Below are 22172 nucleotides of genomic sequence, written 5' to 3' on the forward strand. Positions count from 1 at the left end.
ATTTGAGCTCCTGGGCTCAAGCGATCCTCCTGCCTCAGCCTCCCAAGTAGCTGGGACTACAGGTGCATGTCACCATGCCTGGCTCAGTGTCACTATTTCTAACATTGGTACTGCTGTGCTCCTGGCTACACAGGCTCACACCTCTGAGTAATGCTTGATTCTTTCCTTCCTTTTCCCCCTCACAGCCAGGGAGCAAATTCCAGTTCTCCTCTCAAAGGCCTCCGGTATAAGACTCTGTTTCCCATTCTCACTGATATCACCTTCAATAAGACCCCTTCCCCTTGATCCGAGTCCTAAAGCCACCTTTATACATTTCAGCTCCCCATTTCCAACCCACTCTGCGTTCCTCTACAGTTCCAAACATCTAAATCACCTTTTTCACCATGTTCCCTCTTTGTTCATAAGGTAATCAGTGATACCCATTATCTATGGAATAAAGTCTAAATTCTCTGATATCACTCAAAGCCCTCTGGGATTTAGGTTCACTCAGTTTACCTGAACATCTCACACTGTTTGTTCCCCACAGGAACCCCCCCTTCAAGCCAGATCAATGCTCACCTTGTTTCCTGATACATGCCATGTTTGCTTCTTCCCCAAGGTCTTTAATCATTCTGTTTCCTGACTTGGAGTGCCACCCTTCCTCCGTTCCACCTAACTGTTTATACTTCCTTCACAGCCTAGTTGAAGTGCCTTTCCACCTGAAATGACTCCATAGCTCTTTTGGCCCAAGCTCACCTTTCACTTTCCTGGCCTTCTATAGCGCTTACTCTCTGTACCACACAGTGAGGCAGTTATATCCGTACTTTATTTCTTTTTTCATGTAGTCCTCACTTCCCAGTAAGACTGCATGATTCCTAGGGTACAGGGAATATGACATACCTTTTTTCTTTCTTTTTTTTTTTTGAGATGGGGTCTTGCTCTGTCGCCCAGGCTGGAGAGCAGTGGCGCGATCTCGGCTCACTACAACCTCCGCCTTCCAAGTACAAGCGATTCTCCCGCCTGAGCCTCCCAAGTAGCTGGGATTACAGGCACCTGCCATCATGCCCAGCTACTTTTTGTCTTTTTGTAGAGACAGGGTTTTCACCATGTTGGCCAGGCCAGGCCAGGAGATCCGCCCACCTCGGCCTCCCAAAGTGCTGGGGTTACAGGCGTGAGCCAATACTCCCGGCCGACATACATTTCTTTTGTGTGTCTGAGAAGCCTGACCATAAGTACACGTTAAACTGAATGGAGGGTGTCAGCTACTGAGAAAAAAAGTTCTAGTACAGAAATTCAGGTCTAAGCAGCTTCATGTCCCCTGCCCACCACAGGCAATCCAGTGAGAGCAGTAGTGAGAGTCACGCTCAGGAGAGAGACAGTGCAGACCGCCAGGCTGAGCTACAGATGCAGGAACAATAGGAATAACTGACAAGAACACTAAAGCAGAAATGACCTTTTCACAGTCTGGACTCAACAGGTGAACATGTAGTCCAAAAAGCTTTCAAGAATCCAGAAAAATCAGGATTTATTAACCAAAGGTTTATGAAATAATTTGACCTGAAAAAGGCCTCAGTTAGCCATCATTCTTATCCTCGCTCTGATTCTGTACTGATTTCTCTCCCTGCATTTGCTACATACCTTTAATGCCTCCCCACATTTCTAGAATTGCAGTCCTTATTTTGCCAAAGAGAGTAAGTGAATGAAAGGAAAAAAATATAGAACAAAAAGTAAAATTTTATTTTTAAGCATGACTCAGGAAAGTTGTAGGAGATCAGTGGAAGAGATGATTATAAAGCAACTATAATGCCAGGCTTGTGTGTTGCTTTATATCTTATTTTCAAACTAGCCAGCCCATCTTATCAACAACCCTTGAAAGAGAAGGGAGGTGTTGAAGAGCCAGGTCTTTCACACTGAAAGCAAAAGACAGTCTGCTCAATCACTGACCCTGCTGGGGGAACAGCTCCTAGAATTCTCTTCCTATAGAAATGACAGCCAAGGCCCTGCCCTGCTTGTACCTATCATGAAGAAAGCAGCTTTTCTGTTCTAAAGCACCCACTCATGAACATCTGGAGGGTTAGATCCAGAACCCAGCCTCTATTCAAGTATCTACCTACCGTTTTGATAAGATTCAAGGGAAACAGGAATCCACGGAAATAAGGATTCCATTTCTTCCTCCACTGGGATTTTCAGAAATTAGGCTAGCTTCAGAAATTTGCAAAGATCATCAGATAAACAGTAATGATAATCCTATGAAGATAGAAAAACCTTAATCCTTTCAGTTTCACAACACTATGGATAGTTCTAGTTAGAAGCTTTCCCCAAAGCTCATACCTGCAGTGCCAAAACATAAGATGTGACATAACCACTACAACTTTACATTTGTACATTTGTTTTACAATGTACAAAATATTTCACATTCTGTCTATGATCTTACAACAATCTTAAGAGGTAGACACAGTGAGTATTAAGTCTATATTTCAGATGGAAAAACTCACTTCAGAAAGGTTATATGACTTACACATGGTAAAATTACTGTGACTAGGAATCAGAAGACTTGGGATTTACTTCCTGCCTCCACTCAATACCTTTGTGTAAAAGCTGTGTAAACCTTATACACATGCTTATAGTGTTGTTGTTAACTGTTGTTGAAAGCACTCTATAAATTATAAAACCCTGCGTTCATACATGAGTAACAACTCTATGACTCCTAGGCCAGCATTCTTTTTTTGGTTGGTCTCAGTTTTTAATCGTGGCAGGGCCTCACGCACTTGCACGTGTGCGCGCACACACACACACACAAACACACATAGACACACACAGACACACACTAAGGCTTCAGATCTTGTTGAAAGCTGCAATGTCAACACTCTACACACGCTCTCAAACTTGCTAATCTCCTCTTCCAGAAAGTTTGTCCCTACCTTGTCATCCTCCACCACACATTGAATCTGCAGCTTCCGGATACCAAAGCCCATGGGCACCAGCTTGGAGGCCCCCCCAGATCAGCCTGTCCAGCTGGATGAAGCGCACACAGGCCTCCAATTGGGCTATGTTGGTCTCATTGTCCCAAGGCTTGACGTCCAGCAGGATGGAAGACTTGGCCACCAACGCAGGCTTCCTGGCCTTCTTCTCCACATACCACCGCAGCCACTTCTCCCACAGCCGGACTGCCTCCTTGTCTTCCTCCTCATTGTCGCTGCCAAACAGGTCAATGTCATTGTCCTTGTCACCCTCTGCTAGTGTGGCTGCCTTCTTGGCTGGGGGCTCCACTTGGCGCATGGGAGACACATGCTGGATCTGCACGGCTATGTCCCTGTGGCCAGACAAGCTCTTCTCCAGCATGTTCAGTCATAGGCCAGCACTCTTTTCACTATACTAAGTTGTCAGACCCATAGAGAACTAACACCCATTGATAATGCACTGTGCATTAATGACTGCTAAAGGGACACTGCACATCATGGCCTGCAAAACTATCCATAGGACCCAGCCACACGTAGGATGTGCCACACATCTAAGAATATTCAGTCAGCTCTAACCATGCTGTAGGCTTCCAGAGACCCAATATACAAAAGGGAGAATACAGAGAATGCTCCTAGTGTACAGTATTCTCTGTACTCCTAGAATACAGAGAATACAGAATCTACCTCCTAGAAAATAGTTAATAGCTCATTGCCCATGTACTTCCATAGCTGCCTATTTGTTCTCAAATCCATTCTCTTTTTCAATTACTTACCAAGCTTGTTTACTTAGGGAAGGGGATGTCTCAAGTCTTGCCAAGCAGAGATATTAAATTAGATTTTTCAGTTCTTCCAGGCCTCAGCCCCCAAATAATCCTGTTAATGAACCCACAACTCCTCTGGCTTTCCTTGCTGGGCCAAGCTTGAGCCCCATGAAGCTGTGCCAGTCTCAACTGTCTTGTAGCCAGCACTGCCATTCTCATAGTGAAAGGCTGTTAGCCTCTGCCAGCACCATTCCACCCTTGAATAAACAACCTTTTCAGCTAGCCAAAATGCTTACTTTCTTTCAACTAGGATTCTGCAATTTGAATCTGTAATCCAATTAGACATTTCTTAACCAAATTTGGCAACTCTTCACCATTTAAATTAGGTTTTGATCTTTCATTCCTCTCTCTTCCTAAGCATGGACTTTCTGGTAGAAGAACTGGTAATGAAGAAAACTGTTTCATTCTATCTCAGGCCAAGGCTAACAAAAACTACAATAATAATAATAAATGTGTAACTCTGTGAATTATAAAGTCGTATGTTAAATAATAATATCACCAGGCTCCTTTCATTATATTAGGCTATAAATACCTCTCCCCCACATCTTCCCCGCACTGCCTCTTACCCCGTCTTTCCTAGAGATGGATTTGTTGAGACTTTGGCTTTTTCTGCTTTCAGAATTTTGCTGAAGAATATCCTTCTTGATCAGAAGTGAAACATCTGCTACGCTTCCCAGGACAGGCCATTCTATAACCTTGACTTCATCAAGAGGAAAAGCTATCTTAGCATTTTATTTCCCCTTTTGCCCATATTAACATAAAACTTTGAGCTTCAATTTCTAAACAGCCATACTAGTTCCACATCTTCACATTCTTCCTAAAACAGAATCTTAGATAGGATTCCCATTATTAGCTTATCACAATGTATAGAAACTCATGACGTATCTAAGGAATGAACATACCAATGAATCTCTACACATCTCCAAGCATATACATAATTTCTTGCCCAATAAATCAACAGTTCCTTACATAGTACCTAAAGTTGTGCTGTCCAATACAATAGCCACCAGTCACATGTGCCTGTCTAAATTAATTTAAATTATATAAAATTTAAAATTTAGTTCCTTAGTTACTCAACAGACACATGTAGCTAGTGGCTACAATACCACATTGGACAGCACAGATATAAAACATGTCTGTCATCACAGAAAGTTTATTGGACAGCACTGATAGAGGCTGCTTATCAATAATACTGTTGTGAGAAATGGTGACTAGAAGCACTGAACACAGGTCACGGGTAACCAATGCTTTTTACAAACAACTTGTTCGGGAAGTGAATTCCGCTGTTGCAGCATGAGTAGCAGATTTAAAAGTACATTTTGGCTTTAACAGGTAATCTGGATCCTTACCAAAAATTTCTTTTTCTCACTGGCCCCTGCACATGAGCTTGTTGTTACTGTGGGGCTGTTCAGAAGGGCTGAGCTGCTGTTGTTGTGTTTTTTCTTTAAAAACAAAAACACTGAGGTTAATAATTTGTTTCCTTCGTGCAACATAAGTTTGACAACATTGAAGTAAATCATGGATCCAAAGATCTAGTACCTTTTGTTAAGATTACTTCCTAAAAAATAGTCAATCCTTTTTACAGTCTTCTGCCTTCATAACCACTGACTTCACTCTAACAGTGCAGCAGCAAGCACAGCAAAACATCAAGACTTCCCTCACCACAGCTTTTAGGCTCTAAGCAGGAGTCCTAAAAAGGAATCCTCCTTCAAGGAACTATCGGTGACCATTCTACCCCTCCTTTTCCCAGCCTGGTCCTTTCGGGCCTTCGAATTCAAGAAAGCTTCCCCTTTTTACCCACTAACTGATATTCATGCCAATAGTCCAGTGTGGAGAAAGATCAGCTAACTGGAGCAATGTTAGCAAGCACACTCTACATAGGAAGACAGGAAGGAAAGTGAGGTCATTAGGCTCAAGCATGGGGGAGGGGACTCACTTCTGGTAAAATGCTCCTTCCAAAAGAACTCACACAGTCAGAATAACATCTGAAAACAGTGTAAGAATGGGCCCTTATCTGTTTATATACCTCCAGTACTGTAAGGTAACAACAACAAAAGCAGCTTTTTAAACTAATCCTTCTGTTTTAACATGAAACAAAAGGACTCCTCTTCCCTTGGGGTCCCTAGGATTCCTAAAGGCAGGAAATACTCTGGAAGGCTCTATCTAGCAGACCACAGACAGGAAAAGTTCTAGGGCCTTATACTATCTCTAGGAACCAATTCTGAAGAATTGGTAAACAAGATGCAAACGAGAAGAAAAGAGGTTAGCTGATAAACAGAACCACAAGGGAGAATGCCATAGACAAATTTTCATCAAACATGCCCAATATAGCTGACGTAGCATTGGATACCGACTAGGAAGGAAAGCTCCCCATCATTCACTACTCTCTGCAGGCCAAAGTACCCAGGAAACAGGTAAGTGGCACTACAGGTGAGAAGAAGATTCTCAATGACACACAAGTTTAAATGTTAAGAAAAATAGGCAACGTTTTCCTAAGGAAGCATACAACTCTGAATAAAACAGGCACTATCAACTACCTGGGTTAACAAAGTAAAACAACTGTAAACAGTAATAATAAAATCACTCATTATTGCCTTTAGAACATACTATGTGACATTTTAATTAATAAATTTACCTTCTTAATTATATACATAAGCTAATACCAAATTAATTAGTTTTTCCTGATTATATACTATAAGGTAGCTAAAAACCTTCTGACTTAGGGATCATGAATCTGAATTAAATATTTGCCAAATACCACTAAAGGGGAAAAACGTATATGAATACTGTCCCCATAACAGATGAAATGCTTACAGAAGGCTTTAAGATTCCAAATCACAGATCCATAACTGCATGGCTTTTTTTTGAGACAGAGTTTTGCTCTCTTGCCCAGGCTGGAGTGCAGTGGCACCATCTCGGCTCGCTGCAGCCTTTGCCTCCCAGGTTCAAGCAATTCTCCTGTCTCAGCCTCCTGATTAGCTGGGACTACAGGCATGCACCACCACACCTGGCTAATTTTGTATTTTTAGTAGAGATGGGGTTTCACTATGTTGGCCAGGCTGGTCTCAAACTCCTGACCTCAGGTGATCTGCCTGCCTCGGCCTCCCAATATCACTTACCATTTAACCATACCTGGTTGGTATGTATTACTTCCCATTTAACAGACTGTGAAAGGAAGGGGTCAAAAGCATTCAACCCTGGTAATGTAGTCTCCTTGGCTTTTCATATATTTCCCATTTGAAAACCCCTCCCCAACAAATCTCATTTAGCTCTGCCAGGGTCACACACACCTGCCTATTTGAGTGACCTGTGTCTTTGTTCTTCATGGTCTCATATCCAGGCATCCGGTGACGTCGGTTCATCTGGAGGGCCACCAGATCGTTCATGATTGAGTTCAATGCCTCCTGTTCGTCTGCAATGAAAGAGAACACATGGACTAAGATACTTAAATACAGACTAGCAAAGTTCTCTCACAAACTATATGACTAATACTCAGGGAGTTCTGCCCAGGTAAAATGACAGACCCTGTAACTATAATCAGATGCAGCCCAAAAGGTCAGACTATGGCAATTTGAATTTTAATGGATTTTTTTTTCTTTGAGACAAGGTCTTGCTCTGTCACTTAAGCTGGAGTGCAGTGGCGTGATCACAGCTCACTGCAGCCTCGAACTCTGGGGCTTAAGCAACCTTCCCACATCAGCCTCCCAAGTAGCTGGGAACACAGGCATGGGCCACCATGCCTGGATAATTTTTTAATTTTTTTGTAGAGACAGGGTCTCCCCATGTTGCCCAGGCTGGTCTCCAACTCCTGGACTTCAGTGATCCTCTTGTCTCGGCCTCCCAAAGTGCTAAGATTACAGGTGTGAGCCACCATGCCTGACCTTTAATGGTTTCTTAATAGCCCTCCAATCAGATTTCCTGCAGCAATATTTACCAATTAATTGCAGGGAAGGGACATGCTCAAACAGAGCAGTTTGTCCAGTGCCAAAGAAACTTAACCAGGAAAAATAGATGAAAAGTTGAAGTGAAGAACAACGCAGTACAATGTAATATGGTATTGAATGAAAAGATAAATCCATAGAGAGCGGATTATGGCACAGTGTCAGTCCCAGACTTATTCTTAAAGCATCATAAAGAGGAGAGCACATTTTAAAAGGTACCAAATAAGGGCCTCAGGTAACTGTTTTGAACAGAAGTTGTTTTACAAGCCTAGCATCTGAATGCCACCACCACCACCAACCCCCACCAACTCTTTACAAGTTTATAGGCCTTCTACTTCCCATAGGGAAGTCAAAGGGTAGTTCTATTGTTTTTCCTCCCTAAGCTGACCAAGCAATGCATTGTCTCCACCTTACTGCCATTACTTTTAATCCCCTTTTCTTGAAATAGCATGGAGTACTAGAGTTCTCACACATTGAAAACAAATGGCCAAAACCCAGAACACAAACCAGCCCAAGTCTATGTTGTACAAATTTTTCCCAGGTCCTTTAAGATATATTTGCCCATTCAAATAGCATTTGGAGACTGAAAATGAATAAATCTGTTGATCGGGAAGGGAACATGAGAGATGAGTCGTTACACTTGCTTTGGTGAAAACTGACTCATTTGGGGACTTGGGGCACACCTTTAAAGAAGCAAATACAAAATATTCCACCCAAATAGAGTGCTCATCTTCTGCCCTTTATCACTGCCCCTTGGAAATATTCTAATACCCTGTGGAAAGAAATGAACAGCGTGAAATGTAGTAAAACTGCTCCAGTCTCTTCTTCCACTACTGATTGAGTGACTGACTGAGACAGGGTTTTGCTCTGTTGCCCAGGCTAGAGTATAGTGGTGCAATCACAGCTCACTACAGCCTCCTCCACCCCCCAGGCTCAAACAATCCTCCACCTCAGGCTCCAGAGTAGCTGGGACTACAGGTGCACACCACCATGCCCTGCTAATTTTTGTATTTTTTATTGAGAGAGGGTTTCACCATGTTGCTCAGGCTGATTTCAAACACCTGAGCTCAAGCGATCCTCCCTCCTTAGCCTCCCAAAATGCTGGGATTACAGTCATAAGCCACCGTGCCTGGCCCTCTCCCTTATTTGCCTCTCCCCTCTTCCTAGACCAAATCTGCTCTAGTGCCCTATATGCCCTCTGATGAGGTGCAGAAAAGGACAAAGTTGCCTATAAAGAGGCTTTTGCTTGTTCAGGACAGTAAAATTAGATTTAAAACTTGCAGGAAAATACCAGGAGCCTAACTTCCCATATGATTCCACTTCAAAACATATACAAAAGTATGTATGAGAGTGACATAGTTGTAATATCGAAAGCATGCAGTAAAGCGGATAATGAATGAGGAGAAAGTGGGTGTCTACAAAAAGATATCTGTCAAAATTAATACATATAAATCCCATCAATTATTTTATACCTTCTACAATTTCCCTATAGCTTCCTTAAAGAAGGGAACTTGGGCCGGGCGCGGTGGCTCAAGCCTGTAATCCCAGCACTTTGGGAGGCCGAGACGGGCGGATCACTAGGTCAGGAGATCTAGACCATCCTGGCTAACACGGTGAAACCCCGTCTCTACTAAAAAATGCAAAAAACTAGCCGGGCAAGGTGGCGGGTGCCTGTAGTCCCAGGTACTCGGGAGGCTGAGGCAGGAGAATGGCGTAAACCTGGGAGGCGGAGCTTGCAGTGAGCTGAGATACGGCCACTGCACTCCAGCCTGAGCAACAGAGCCAGACTCCGTCTCAAAAAAAAAAAAAAAAAAGAAGGGAATTTGACTGGAGGGTGGCTCATGCCTGTAATCCCAGCACTTTGGGAAGCCGAGGCAGGCAGATTGCTTGAGCCCAGGAGTTCGAGACCAGACTGGGCAACATGGCAAAACTCCATTCTACAAAAATACAAAAAATTAGCTGGGCATGGTGGTGCACGCTGTAGGCTCAGCTACTTGAGAGGCGTAGGTGGACGGATCACTTGAGCCCAGGAGGCTGAGGCTGCAGTGAGCCATGATCATGCCACTGTACTCCAGCCTGGGCAACAGTGAGACCCTATCTCAAAAACAAAAAGGGAACTTGGTTTTTTGCTTTGATTTTTATCCTCACAACCAAACCTTAAAAACTAAAGCATAACATCTAAGCTAGGAAGATTGGTTTATATAATAATATGTATAGGTTTATATATTAAATGGCTTATATATTATTAAATATGTAAAAAATTGGACCAACTGTAATAATAAATTGGGATCAATGTAAGGAGGATTATGACTAGGTTTAAGTGTTTTCTGAGGAGCATCCAACAATACTCCTAAAAGCAGAATGCACAGAGTTATCAGTAACAACATTAACCACCCTAAGAATTGAGAATTTTCAGTTCTTTCAACTCAGATACTGAACGAAGATGGATGTGAATACACATACAGGCACACACATACACACACCACTTTTCAAGTCAGATCCACAAGTAGGACTGGAGAAATAATTTCTAATTCTGTATAAGATGATGTTATTATAAGAGCTGGTTTATCAGGTTGACAAATTCTGTTTCCAGGAAGCTAACCAATTCCTGGCATTACTTAATGAATAAACTTGTTTGGTAGTTCCAGAGCTGAGAACACAGTAGAGGCACAGTTTGGCACTGTCATCTGAAATCTGGGACAACTGACACAAGTGAATCAGCATTACAGAATCTAATTTTGTGTCAAAGTCAAATACATTCCTAGAAGTAGACAGGTTCTTCAACTGGTACTTCAGAGGACATGGATAAAGACAGGAAGTAAATCAAGTGGCTCTTTTAGGCATTTCTTCCTGGATTGAGGTTTTGTTTTTGTTTTTGTTTTTTTTCCTTCTAAAAAGCAACATCACTATGCACACTTGGCTGCCACAAGCCAGTTATCTCTGTGGTATGGACTGAGACTAACTGAATTATCACACTCCTTCAATGTGGCATTCCTTAAAAACACAAAACTTTTAAAAACAAACAACAGGCTGGGTGCAGTGGCTTAAGCCTGTAATTCTAGCACTTTGGGAGGCCGAGATAGGCGGATCACTTGAGGTCAGGAGTTCGAAATCAGCCTGGCCATCATGGTGAAACCCCGTCTCTACTAAAAATACAAAAAAAATTAGCTGGGTGTGGTGGCGTGCGCCTGTAATCCCAGCTACTTGGGAGGCTGAGGCAGGAGAATTGCCTGAACACGGGAGGCGGAGGTTGGTGTGAGCTGAGATGGCACCACTGCACTCTACCATGGTGACAGAGTGAGACTCCATCTCAAAAAAAAACAAATAACAACTTTCTTAGACTGAAGCAGTTAGGAATATGAACTTCAGAATCAGAAAAATTTGGTAAGGAGGACCTGAGCAAATCATTTATTCTCTCCAAACCTCAATTTCCTCATCTGGGAGATAAAGCTTTCACAAAGCTGCTGTGAGAGTTAAAAGCAAAAGAAAACCTATGAATTATTTCTTATGGTACGTAACACTTACTAATGCTAAAAAAAAAAAGCTGGCTATTATTATCATCAATGAGAAAAGGTCAATGGAAAAAGACTGGAGGCCATTTAATCTACCCTAATACTTAATTTTATTACTGACCTTTTTTTTTTTTTTTTTTTTTTTTGAAGCGGAGTCTCGCTCTGTCGCCCGGACTGGAGTGCAGTGGCCGGATCTCAGCTCACTGCAAGCTCCGCCTCCCGGGTTCACGCCATTCTCCTGCCTCAGCCTCCCGAGTAGCTGGGACTACAGGCGCCCGCCACCTCGCCCGGCTAGTTTTTGTATTTTCAGTAGAGACGGGGTTTCACTGTGTTAGCCAGGATGGTCTCGATCTCCTGACCTCGTGATCCGCCTGTCTCGGCCTCCCAAAGTGCTGGGATTACAGGCTTGAGCCACCGCGCCCGGCCTGACCTTTTATAAATCATTAACAACCATTTACTGAATACTTATCTTGTATTATACATTAGAAAGTTTTAAAAGATATTTCTTTTTTTTTTTTTTTTTTTTTGAGGCGGAGTCTCGCTCTGTCGCCCGGACTGGAGTGCAGTGGCCGGATCTCAGCTCACTGCAAGCTCCACCTCCCGGGTTCACGCCATTCTCCCGCCTCAGCCTCCTGAGTAGCTGGGACCACAGGCGCCCGCCACCTCGCCCGGCTAGTTTTTGTATTTTTAGTAGAGACGGGGTTTCACCGTGTTAGCCAGGATGGTCTCGATCTCCTGACCTCGTGATCCGCCTGTCTCGGCCTCCCAAAGTGCTGGGATTACAGGCTTGAGCCACCGTGCCCGGCCTAAAAGATATTTCAAGGTGTTCAAACTCTAGGGATAAAAAGATAAACAACACACAAATACAAAGTTGTATCAAAAAAAAAATTGGCAAGGTCCAGTGGCTCACGCCTGTAATCCCAGCACTTTGGGAGGTCGAGGCAGGTGGATCACCTGAGGTTGGGGGTTCGAGACCAGCCTGACCAACATGGAGAAACTCTGTCTCTATTAAAAATACAAAATTAGCTGGGCATGGTGGCACATGCCTGTAATCCCAGCTACATGGCAGGCTGAGGCAGTAGAACCACTTCAAGCTGGGAGGCAGAGGTTGCAGTGAACCAAGATTGTGCCATTGCACTCCAGCCTGGAACAACAAGAGCGAAACTCCATCTCAAAAAAAAAAAAACATAGAATTACACAATATATAAACCAGAGTATATAAACACGAATGTATAAAAATATATATTTTTAAATATGAGTAGCAAGAGGTTATATGGATGATTTTATATAGTTGTTAACAGACTAAAGATTCTTTAAGAAAAGCAAGCTGGCCGGGCATGGTAGCTCACACCTGTAATCTCAGCACTTTGGGAGGCCAAGGCAGGCAGAGCACCTGAGGTCAAGAGTTCAAGACCAGCCTGGCCAATGTGGTGAAACCTCCTCTCTACTAAAAATACAAAAATTAGCCGGGTGTGGTGGTGGACACCTGTAATCCCAGCTACTTAGGAGACTGAGGCAGGAGAATCGCTTGAACCCAGGAGGCAGAGGTTGCAGTGAGCTGAGATTGAGCAACTGCACTCCAGCCTGGGCGACAAGAGCAAGACTCCATCTTGAAAAAAAAAAAAAAGAAAAGCAAGCTGTTCCAGCTATGTCAGAGAGTTCATGAAATGAACTGAGGGAAAGGACATGAAGAATAAGCAATTAAGGGATAGAGGGGAAGAAAAGAGGGTCAGAGACTGATCCTCAGTGACTAATACTAATCAAATAGAATGAGAAGAGGGGAAGCTGGAAAGGAAGGCTTTAAGAGGACTGAAGAAAATAGGCCGGCCAAGGTGGCTCATGCCTGTAATCCCAGCACTTTAGGTGGCCAAGGCAGGCAGATCGCCTGAGGTCTGGAGTTCAAGACCAGCCTGGCCAACATGCTGAAACACCATCTCTACTAAAAATACAAAAATTAGCTGGGCATGGTGGTACACGCCTGTAATCCCAGCTACTGCGGAGGCTAAGGCATGAGAATCGCTTGAACCTGGGAGGTGGAGGTTGCAGTGAGCCAAGACTACATCAACACATTCCAGCCTGGGCAATGGAGTGAGATTCCATCTCAAAAACAAAAAAAGGATTGAAGAAAATAAGAGTGACAGGCCAGGCGCATTGGCTCACACCTGTAAGTCCAACATTCTAGGAGGCCAAGGCAGGAGTACCACTTGATCCCAGGAGTTTGAAACCAGCTTGGGCAACATGGCAAAACCCCATCTCTACAAAAAATACAAAAAATTAGTCATGGCCGGGAACAATGGCTCACGCCTGTAATCCCAGCACTTTGGGAGGCTGAGGCGGATGGATCACCTGCAGTCAGGAGTTTCAGACTAGCCTGGCCAACATGGTGAAACGTTGTCTCTACTAAAAATACAAAATTAGCCAGGCGTGGTGGCGGGTGCCTGTAATCTCTGCTACTCGGGAGGCTGAGGTAGGAGAATAGCTTGAACTCAGGAGGCGGAGGTTGCAGTGAACTGAGATAGTGCCACTGCACTCAAGCCTGGGCAACAGGGCAAAACTTCATCTCAGAAAAAAAAAAAAAATGTATTTGTGAACTTTACATGTGAACAAATTGAGGTAGGGTAATAGTGTGCTTATAACTTTGAAAAGATTTCCTGAGAGTGGGAGTGGTCTGACACACTTAGAAGCTACCAGGAAGAAGCACAAGGAGAAAGAGGTTAATTTTAGAGATTAAGAGGTTAAGAATCTAGGAAGAGGGGAAGAGTTCATGGAAATAGAAAAGGATCTATGAAACAAGGATTAGAGTTCAGGCTTAAAAAGTGGAAGTTCTTAGGCAGTTTTAAGTAGCCAATATTCATAATTCCCCAGTGGCATGTAGTTTTTCTTCTCCTGGTACCCCGACCTGTGGTATGGAGGCTGCCAGGCAACACACTCCTCTCTTTAGCTCCAGCAGGAAGCCACTCTTCCAGACTGAGCTATTACTTGTATCTCAAAGTAGTGTCTTAAAGCACTTTCCATTTGTGAGTTCCCTTGGCTAACAACTCAGAAAAGATGCCAGAAGCACCACATTCTCTAATAAACACTGTTATCCCGTATGATGTCTGTTTACTATGCCACACACTCTCTTTTCCATGTATACAATTCCAAAAATAATGTTTTAATCTTTGTTTTCATTTAACTGATGTTATTTCTTCATCTTGACAATGTTCTACTCAGTTCCACCAGATCGTCTGAGCGCTGCTCACTCAGGAGAGCCCGTGCTTCAGTGTCCCTGAGTCAGATTTTACTCTCTTCATGACATTCCACATACTTCCACTGCCTCCACCCTGTCCATGCCCAGGCAAACATCATTTTACAATGAGTATATGCAATAAGGCCCGACCCTCAATTCACAAGAAACTTTTCTCCTTCAAGAAATGGTTGAACCTTTGCTAAATCTCAAAGTCAAATGCTGGCGTTTTTCTGTTCTTAAGATATAATAGGCATTCAATATTAATTGATGGTTCAAATTCTTAAAACACATATTACAAAGTAAGCCATTTCTTCCTCATAAGAATCAATATATATCACCACTACATTTTAACGTTTAATGAAATTAACCCAAAAGACTGGAGACTACAGAATTATATATGTCAACACCAAAACGACAGCATTGATCTCTCTCCTGTGTATCTTTACACGATTTTGCACTTATTTGTTTACATGTTTCTGCTTCACCTTACCTAACTGTAACTTGAGGACAGGATAACACAGGTACAGGGCTTAATACTACGCCTGGCACATAGGAGGCATTCGACAAATGGGCAAAGAATAAATTAACAGCTTCCATAGAACCAGAAAAACCTCATCTTATCTCTGTGTATTCCCCTAAGTAATGCTCAGTTGGACAGATATTTACTTTTTATAGATGCCTAAAATTCAGCTATTTTTTGTTTGTTTTTTGTTTTAGAGACAGGGTCTCTCACTCTTGTTGCCTGGGCTGGAGTGCAGTGACACGATCATGGCTCAGGCTCAGATGATCCTCCCACCTGGGTCTCCTGGGTAGCTGGGACTATAGGGGCTTGCCACTACGTCCAGTTAAGTTTGTGTATTTTTAGTAGAGACAGGGTTTCACCATGTTGCCCAGGCTGGTCTGGAACTCCTGGACTCAAGCGATCCACCAGCCTCAGCTTCCCAAAGTGCTGGGATTATAGGTGTAAGCCACCATGACCAACCTGAAATTCAGTTTTAAAATCCAACTGTCATTTTTAAAAATATGAGAAATCTAGCCATGTTGATTTATTAAACTGTGATTCAAATTTCAATCAAAACAGCTGCTAACTCTTCAGAGTCTACATAGGTGGTCAGATTCTAGCCAAACTGAATTGAGACTATTCTAACAGGGAGCTCCCAACAGCCTTGGTACCCTAGACAAGGTGTCTGTAAGTCACGGTAATTCTGACTTCAAACCAGAACCAGACCATCTGTAATCCCGTACTCCATTCATTATAGTTTCCTGTAACACTTCCAAGTTGTTACACATTTTTCAGTGATACATCCCACTAAGTTTCAGACTGCATTTATAAAAAGACCACATAAACAATCTCAGGTATTATGAACAGTATTTGCCACTATAATTACTAAATCTGGAAATGAATTCTGGAGTGACCAAGAAAAAACAACCAGTCAATCCCAATTTTTTATAGCCACATAGTATCAAAGCCAAAAAAAAATATTTCCTATTATTTACAGAGATAAATAATTTCCACTAGAAATTTACTGGGGCTAACAGACAATATAAAATCTGACCTGTTTTTATTAACCCAAGTTGTCAAACAGGCTTCAGTCTTGGGCTTAGAACAGCTCAAGAAAATATGACTCTTACTTAACCAAAGAACCTGCAGGGCAAAGACTCAAGTTTTAGTCCTTTCTTCATGAGGCTGAAGTTTAACAAGAATAACTAAAATACTAAGAAGTCTGTGTTTCTCTCTTATAAATCCTTTGAGTTTATGTAGAACTACAGCAATCAAAAGCAAACTAACTAAACTGGGAATTCGAATTTTCATCACCAAAATGGAAACTAGTATTTAAGAGAGAGACTGTGTGTGAATGTATCTGTGTATATATATATCCTCAATGAGCTCTACAGAAAGCAAATTGAAGAGCCAGGTGTGAAGAAGAATTCAATATTAGCTCTAACAGTATATCAGAGTCATCTACTCTCCCCTTACAAAAAAGATGGAGAGAACTGTATGGGGGAAAGTGAAGAAAGCTAGGTCAGTGGTTCTTAAACTAACTTGGCTAATATACTGGCTTGGCTAATAACTAACTTGGCTAATATACTAATATACTTGCCACCAGGCAAGTTAATTCCTCTTGCATGTTCCTTTCACATGTGTCTTCATGCAAAACTGACAGGGGGACAACTGACGTGGAGAGAAATGAGAAGATCCTGAGGTCCTGGCCCTTTTTACTTTGGGGCTCTAGACTCAGCCTATATCGTTTCCTTCCTCCCCATCACTGGTCTCCATATACTCACACACTTATAAACTTTTTGAAAATGTCTTGAAATGTGAAAACAAGTTCATATCTATTTTCATGTTAGATGAGATGTAGTCAACACATGTGGGCACTCTAACTGGTGTAGCAGTCAAGAAAGTAGGAAGCGGATAGTCTACACACCCTTAAGTATTTCACACTCTCCTTTGGGACTAACAGCTGCCCCAGGACAAGAAAAAAGACTTGTGAGAAAGTCACAATATAGGCTCATAAATCAAATGGAAGATTTATTCAAAATCTATAATACAAGATAAATGTTTGGGCCGGGCGCGGTGGCTCAAGCCTGTAATCCCAGCACTTTGGGAGGCCGAGACAGGCGGATCACGAGGTCAGGAGATCGAGACCATCCTGGCTAACACGGTGAAACCCCGCCTCTACTAAAAATACAAAAACTAGCCGGGCGAGGTGGCGGCGCCTGTAGTCCCAGCTACTCGGGAGGCTGAGGCAGGAGAATGGCGTAAACCTGGGAGATGGAGCTTGCAGTGAGCTGAGATCCGGCCACTGCACTCCAGTCCAGGCGACAGAGCGAGACTCCGCCTCAAAAAAAAAAAAAAAAAAAGATAAATGTTTGAATCCTGGGGTAGACAAGAATTGTGTGTCTCATCTATAAAAAGATTCAATAAATATTTCTTCAATTATATATTTAAATAGCAGGCCTTACTGGGTTCCTTTTATGTCCACTCTCACAGCAGACCTTCCCCCAGAAGAGCAGGCACTTCTGAAGGAAAGCATGGGAAGGAAAAAGTAAGCCCAGCAAATGAACAAACCCTTCTCATACTGTATGAGGGATAGCATGAACTAGAACAAGGCAATTCATTCAAAGCCAGGGTGTAGAGATGGGTCACAAAACAATATCTGGTGATTTTGACATAGCATACAGTTAACCTCCTACAAAAAGAACTTGACCTTGCTATAGGGCAAGGCAAACATTAAGGCTCCCTCTTCACACAGGGCACGTCACAGAAGCAAGGGAAGGCTTTGCAAACGATCCTCTCACTTAAGTTTACCCTTTTAATATTATTTAGGGCAATATCAAATATTTTGCAAAACTTGTGACAACAGTATCACAACACCTGTCTGCACAGGAGAAGTAAAGAACGTTTAAAATGTTATTTCTTAGTCTAGTCCAGTAGTCATTTGCTAAATTACCAAAAAGGATATGGAATATAATTCAACTCAAATGCTAAGCGCGGAAGACATTAAAAGCTTTCCTTAGATTACATCTTCACAGTAGAAACTGCAAATACTGACAAAAAAGAAATGATTTCAGAGAAATTCTTCTGTGTAGCAAATGTTTCTTTGAAAAGTTACATAATTTCAGGGATACCGCAAGAAAAAAATAATGGATGTAAAACTCTGCAACAGGATTTTTCAAAAAGTAGGATGTGAATTCTAACTGGTAGCATCCGACCAATTCCTGACCCCCAGCAATCTGCGTGCAGCACGCATTTGTCAACCGCGCGCTTGATCACAGATTCCAGTTTAATCGCCTCCCAGCCAAGCCCCGCACGCCCTCCCCCCTGCGCTGGGGCGCGCACAGGGCTGGAGAGCAAGCCCCAGGAACTCTCACAGGCCGGCCTGTGTGACCAAAGGGAAGGAAATGACACAGGCAGGAAAAAAAAGCAAATCAAGGAAAAGACACAACAGCAGCTGGGCCTGCGGCAGCCTCCAGCCCGGGCCCCACACTGCGCTCTCGCTCCCCCGCCCTCGGGCTCGCGGTCCGGCTCGTTCGAGCCAGGCTGTCCCGCGGAGCACGGGCCCACGGTCCCACCGCCGCTTCCCTGGGATGCGCCCGTCCCGCCGCCCGGAAGGAGGGCTGCCGAGCGGGCTCTGCCGGCCGGACCGCCCCGCGGACCCAGAACCCCCGCCCGGGCCGCGGCGCGCGAGCCGGACGGGCGGGCAGGCGGGCTGCCGGCGGTCCGCAGCCCCGGGCCGGGCGGGCTGTCCATGCCTGTCAGGCGGCGGCCCAGGGTCCTCCTCCCTCAGCCCGGGGCGGGGCGTCGCGAAGCAGCGCGGGCACAGGCCGGGGCGGTGGCGACACTTACCCATGGTGGCGATGGCGGCGGCGGCGGCTCGGGTCCGTGAGTGTCACCTCCGCAGCCGGGGCTGCATGCCGGGGGCCCGGGCGGCGGGGACGGCAGCGGGCCTGGCTCCGCGCGGGGGGCGCGGGCTGCGCTCTGGGCCCCCGCCGCCTCCCCAGGCTCCGGCTCCGGCTCCGCCCGCGGCCGGGCGCTGTGGCATCGGCAGGGTGGCCCGCTACATCCCGGGCGCGCCTGGGCTCGGCCTAGCCCGGCCTCGGCGGCGCCGCTCGGCCCGCCCGCCCGCCAGTCCCTCAGACCCGCAGTCGCTCCGTCCGGCCACCGTTCTCCACCTCAGGAACGCTCCGAAAAACAAACCGCTGGTCGCGCAGCTCGCCCCACTGTCTGTCACTCACGCCGGCGCCCACCAATCCCAGGAAGCCGCTGGGCCGTCGCACCACCCCTACCCACCTCATCAGCCAATAACAAGAAGGAAGTCGGCTGCCCCCGCTCCCCCCCCCAACTCTCTCCCAACACCCTAACTCTCAGCGGCCAGCTAATCATCAGCACCACACGATGAACCAATCCCGCCTACTCTCACAGGATGCCAATGGGCGAAGCCAAGGCCGTTTCCGAGGGCTGTCTAGCGCCTGCCAATCATCGGGACAGCGCCCGGCTCCCTGCGCTGCTAGCCAATCACGTAGAGGTCTCTAAGCCCCCGCCTCTGCGCATCCCTCTCTGGCGCCGTCTCCCCTTCTTGGGAGAGATTGGGAGGTGTTGGTTGCTCCAATCACAGCTCCGGCGCGAGGCTCCGCCCACATGCCCACCTCCCGTCAGTCAGCGGACGCTCGGCGGGCGCGCGGGCTGGCGCGCGGGCTGGCGCAGTTCCCCGTCGGCTATTTTGGGGCTGGGGTGAGGAGTAGGCGGTTGGAAGGGGCTGTCAGGCCTTCGCCCTCCGGATTCTTGGAGGCCCCGCCATCTGGGTGGTTCCAGAGGCTGGTGTCCTGCTCCTCGGGCACGGGGCGCGTAGCGAGTGGGGAGGGTCTGGCCTGAGCACTTCCCGGCGCGCGGCCACCTCTGCTGCCCCATCCCCCGGCTGGTCCTCCGGTCCCGACGCTGCTCTTGCTCCGGGCAGGGGCGGCCGCGCCCAACCCCGCTTTCCCTGAGTCTCACACCTCCAGGGCCACACCCTCCAGTCTAGGTTCCTCAGACACCCGAGGCTGGGGTAGTGCTGGCATGTGGGTCCCTGGAAATCTGAGTTCCGCCAGAGGTTCTTTCAGAAAATAACTTTTTTCTTATAAAAGCAATACAAGCTTTTTGTAGGAAAATTGAAAAATGCAGAAAAGTATGAAAAAGAAAAGCTCCCACCCCAGAGATAATCTATTTCCCACCCAGATAGGCGTTTGACAAAAATGCCTTTGTATTGTTTTGTAGTATGCTTACATTTTATTCTGTTTTCCCGTGCCCACCAAATATCGTTCCAAAACAATTTTACTGATTGCATGATATTTCAAAATTAAAGGGACCATAGTTCATTTCCCCAACCTTTTCATTGTTCAACATTTTAATATACCCAGTTCTTCAGATTCCAAGTCCACCACAATTAATGTGGGCTCCTTTCTCTGGCCTCTGTTCCAGTGTAATATGTCAGGCTCCAAAATAACCTTCCTCAGATGTCATTGTCCACTGTCCACTAAGAACATTGAGTGGTGGCTTTGCCTTGAGTGTCAAATCCCTTAAGAATTACCTTGGGCTCTCCCCTATTTCTTTTTCTTTTTAACTTATTTTTATTTTTATTTTTATTTTTTTTTTTGAGATGGAGTCTCGCTCTGTCGCCCAGGCTGGAGTGCAGTGGCGCAATCTCGGCTCACTGCAAGCTCCGCCTCCCGGGTTCAGCCATTCTCCTGCCTCAGCCTCTCAAGTAGCTGGGATTAACAGGCGTGCGCCACCATGCCTGGCTAATTTTTGAATTTTTAGTAGAGACGGGGTTTCACCATGTTGCCCAGGCTGGTCTCAAACTCCAGACCTCAGGTGATCCGCCAGCCTCGGCCTCCCAAAGTGCTGGGATTACAGGTGTGAGCCGCTGCAACCAGCCTCCCTTTTTTCTTTACACTCATCTCCGTATATTTAATCAGCCCCCTTGTCCTGTTTTCTTTTTCTTCCAACAAGCTTAAGCCTGCCATATTCCCACTTGATTCAGTCTCTACCCAGTTTACTGGAGTTCCTTAACTATAATAATCTGTATTCTTGAAAACGGGGATAAAGGGGAAAGAAAATTAGTATTTGTCAATATAACAGGCACGTCATTGCATTTAATTTTCCCAATAAGTCTAAGGTTATTATGCTAATACTGTGGGCATTGAAACGATGAAAGTGAAGCTCAGAGAGGTTAAGCACTGTGTCCAAGTAGTGGAGCCAGGATTCATACCAAGCCTGTGTGACTCCCAAAAGCCATGTTCTTGCACTAGGCCAGTGTTTCTCAACCTTTTTTTCGTTATCCACCCCTGCCAGGAAAAAGATTTAAATTACTTAATTAAATTTAAATTCTCCCTAAGGAGAGAAATTAAATACTAAGGAATAAGACTTTGTCTAGTAGAGTAGAGCCTTTTTTTTTTTTTTTTGAGACGGAGTCTTGCTCTGTCGCCCAGGCTGGAGTACAGTGGCGCGATCTCGGCTCACTGCAAGCTCCGCCTCCCAGGTTCACGCCATTCTCCTGCCTCAGCCTCCCGAGTAACTGGGACTACAGGCACCCGCCACCACGCTCGGCTAATTTTTTATATTTTTAGTAGAGATAGGGTTTCACCTTGTTTGCCAGGATGGTCTCGATCTCCTGACCTTGTGATCCGCCCACCTTGGCCTCCCAAAGTGCTGGGATTACAGGCATAAGCCACTGTGCCCGGCCTATGAGCCTTTTTTAAAAAGACTTTTTGGCCGGGCGCGGTGGCTCACGCCTGTAATCCCAGCACTTTGGGAGGCCAAGGTGGGTAAATCACTTGAGGTCAGGAGTTCGAGACCAGCCTGACCAACATGGTAAAACCCTATCTCTACTAAAAATACAAAATTAACTGGGTGTCGTGGCTCACACCTGTAATTCCAGCTACTTGGGAGGCTGAGGCAGGACAATTGCTTGAATCTGGGAGGCAGAGGTTGCAGTGAGCCAAGATCACGCCATTGCACTCTAGCCTGGGCAACAAAAGCAAAACTCCGTCTCAAAAAAAAAAAAAAAAAATCATAAGCCGAACCATAGTAAGTCAAAGACCCTCTGTCCAAACCTAGGAGTCTTCCTTGATTATTCTCTCTCCCTGACACCCATATATCTAAACCTGCAGCAAATCTTTTCAGCTCCCACTTCAAAATGTATCTCAATCAGGTTGGACGCAGTGGCTCACACCTGTAATCCCAGCCC

General features: G+C 45.1%; 1 protein-coding gene across 9 annotated transcripts in view; it reads right to left on the minus strand.

Moving 5' to 3' along the window:
- The window catches only part of MAP3K3 (mitogen-activated protein kinase kinase kinase 3), a 76524-nt gene extending 57136 nt beyond the window's left edge, over nucleotides 1-19388 (minus strand). For 2 of the 9 annotated variants that reach the window (XM_033184014.1, XM_033184015.1), the window contains exons 1-3: nucleotides 18794-19388; nucleotides 7051-7172; nucleotides 5110-5202 (exon numbers count right to left, since the gene is read on the minus strand). In XM_033184014.1, the coding sequence (XP_033039905.1) occupies nucleotides 5110-5202; nucleotides 7051-7172; nucleotides 18794-18797 (219 nt within the window). In that variant the 5' untranslated portion in view covers nucleotides 18798-19388. Of the gene's footprint in view, nucleotides 1-2900; nucleotides 3176-5109; nucleotides 5203-7050; nucleotides 7173-18793 lie in introns of those variants that run through there. The other 7 variants (XM_033184019.1, XM_033184017.1, XM_033184022.1 and 4 more) reach the window with 4 other exon arrangements.
- Between the last annotated feature and the right edge of the window lie 2784 nt (nucleotides 19389-22172).

This window comes from Trachypithecus francoisi, unplaced genomic scaffold, assembly GCF_009764315.1.
Source record: "Trachypithecus francoisi isolate TF-2019V2 unplaced genomic scaffold, Tfra_2.0 Lachesis_group20, whole genome shotgun sequence".
In the NCBI taxonomy this organism is placed as follows: Eukaryota; Metazoa; Chordata; class Mammalia; order Primates; family Cercopithecidae; genus Trachypithecus; species Trachypithecus francoisi.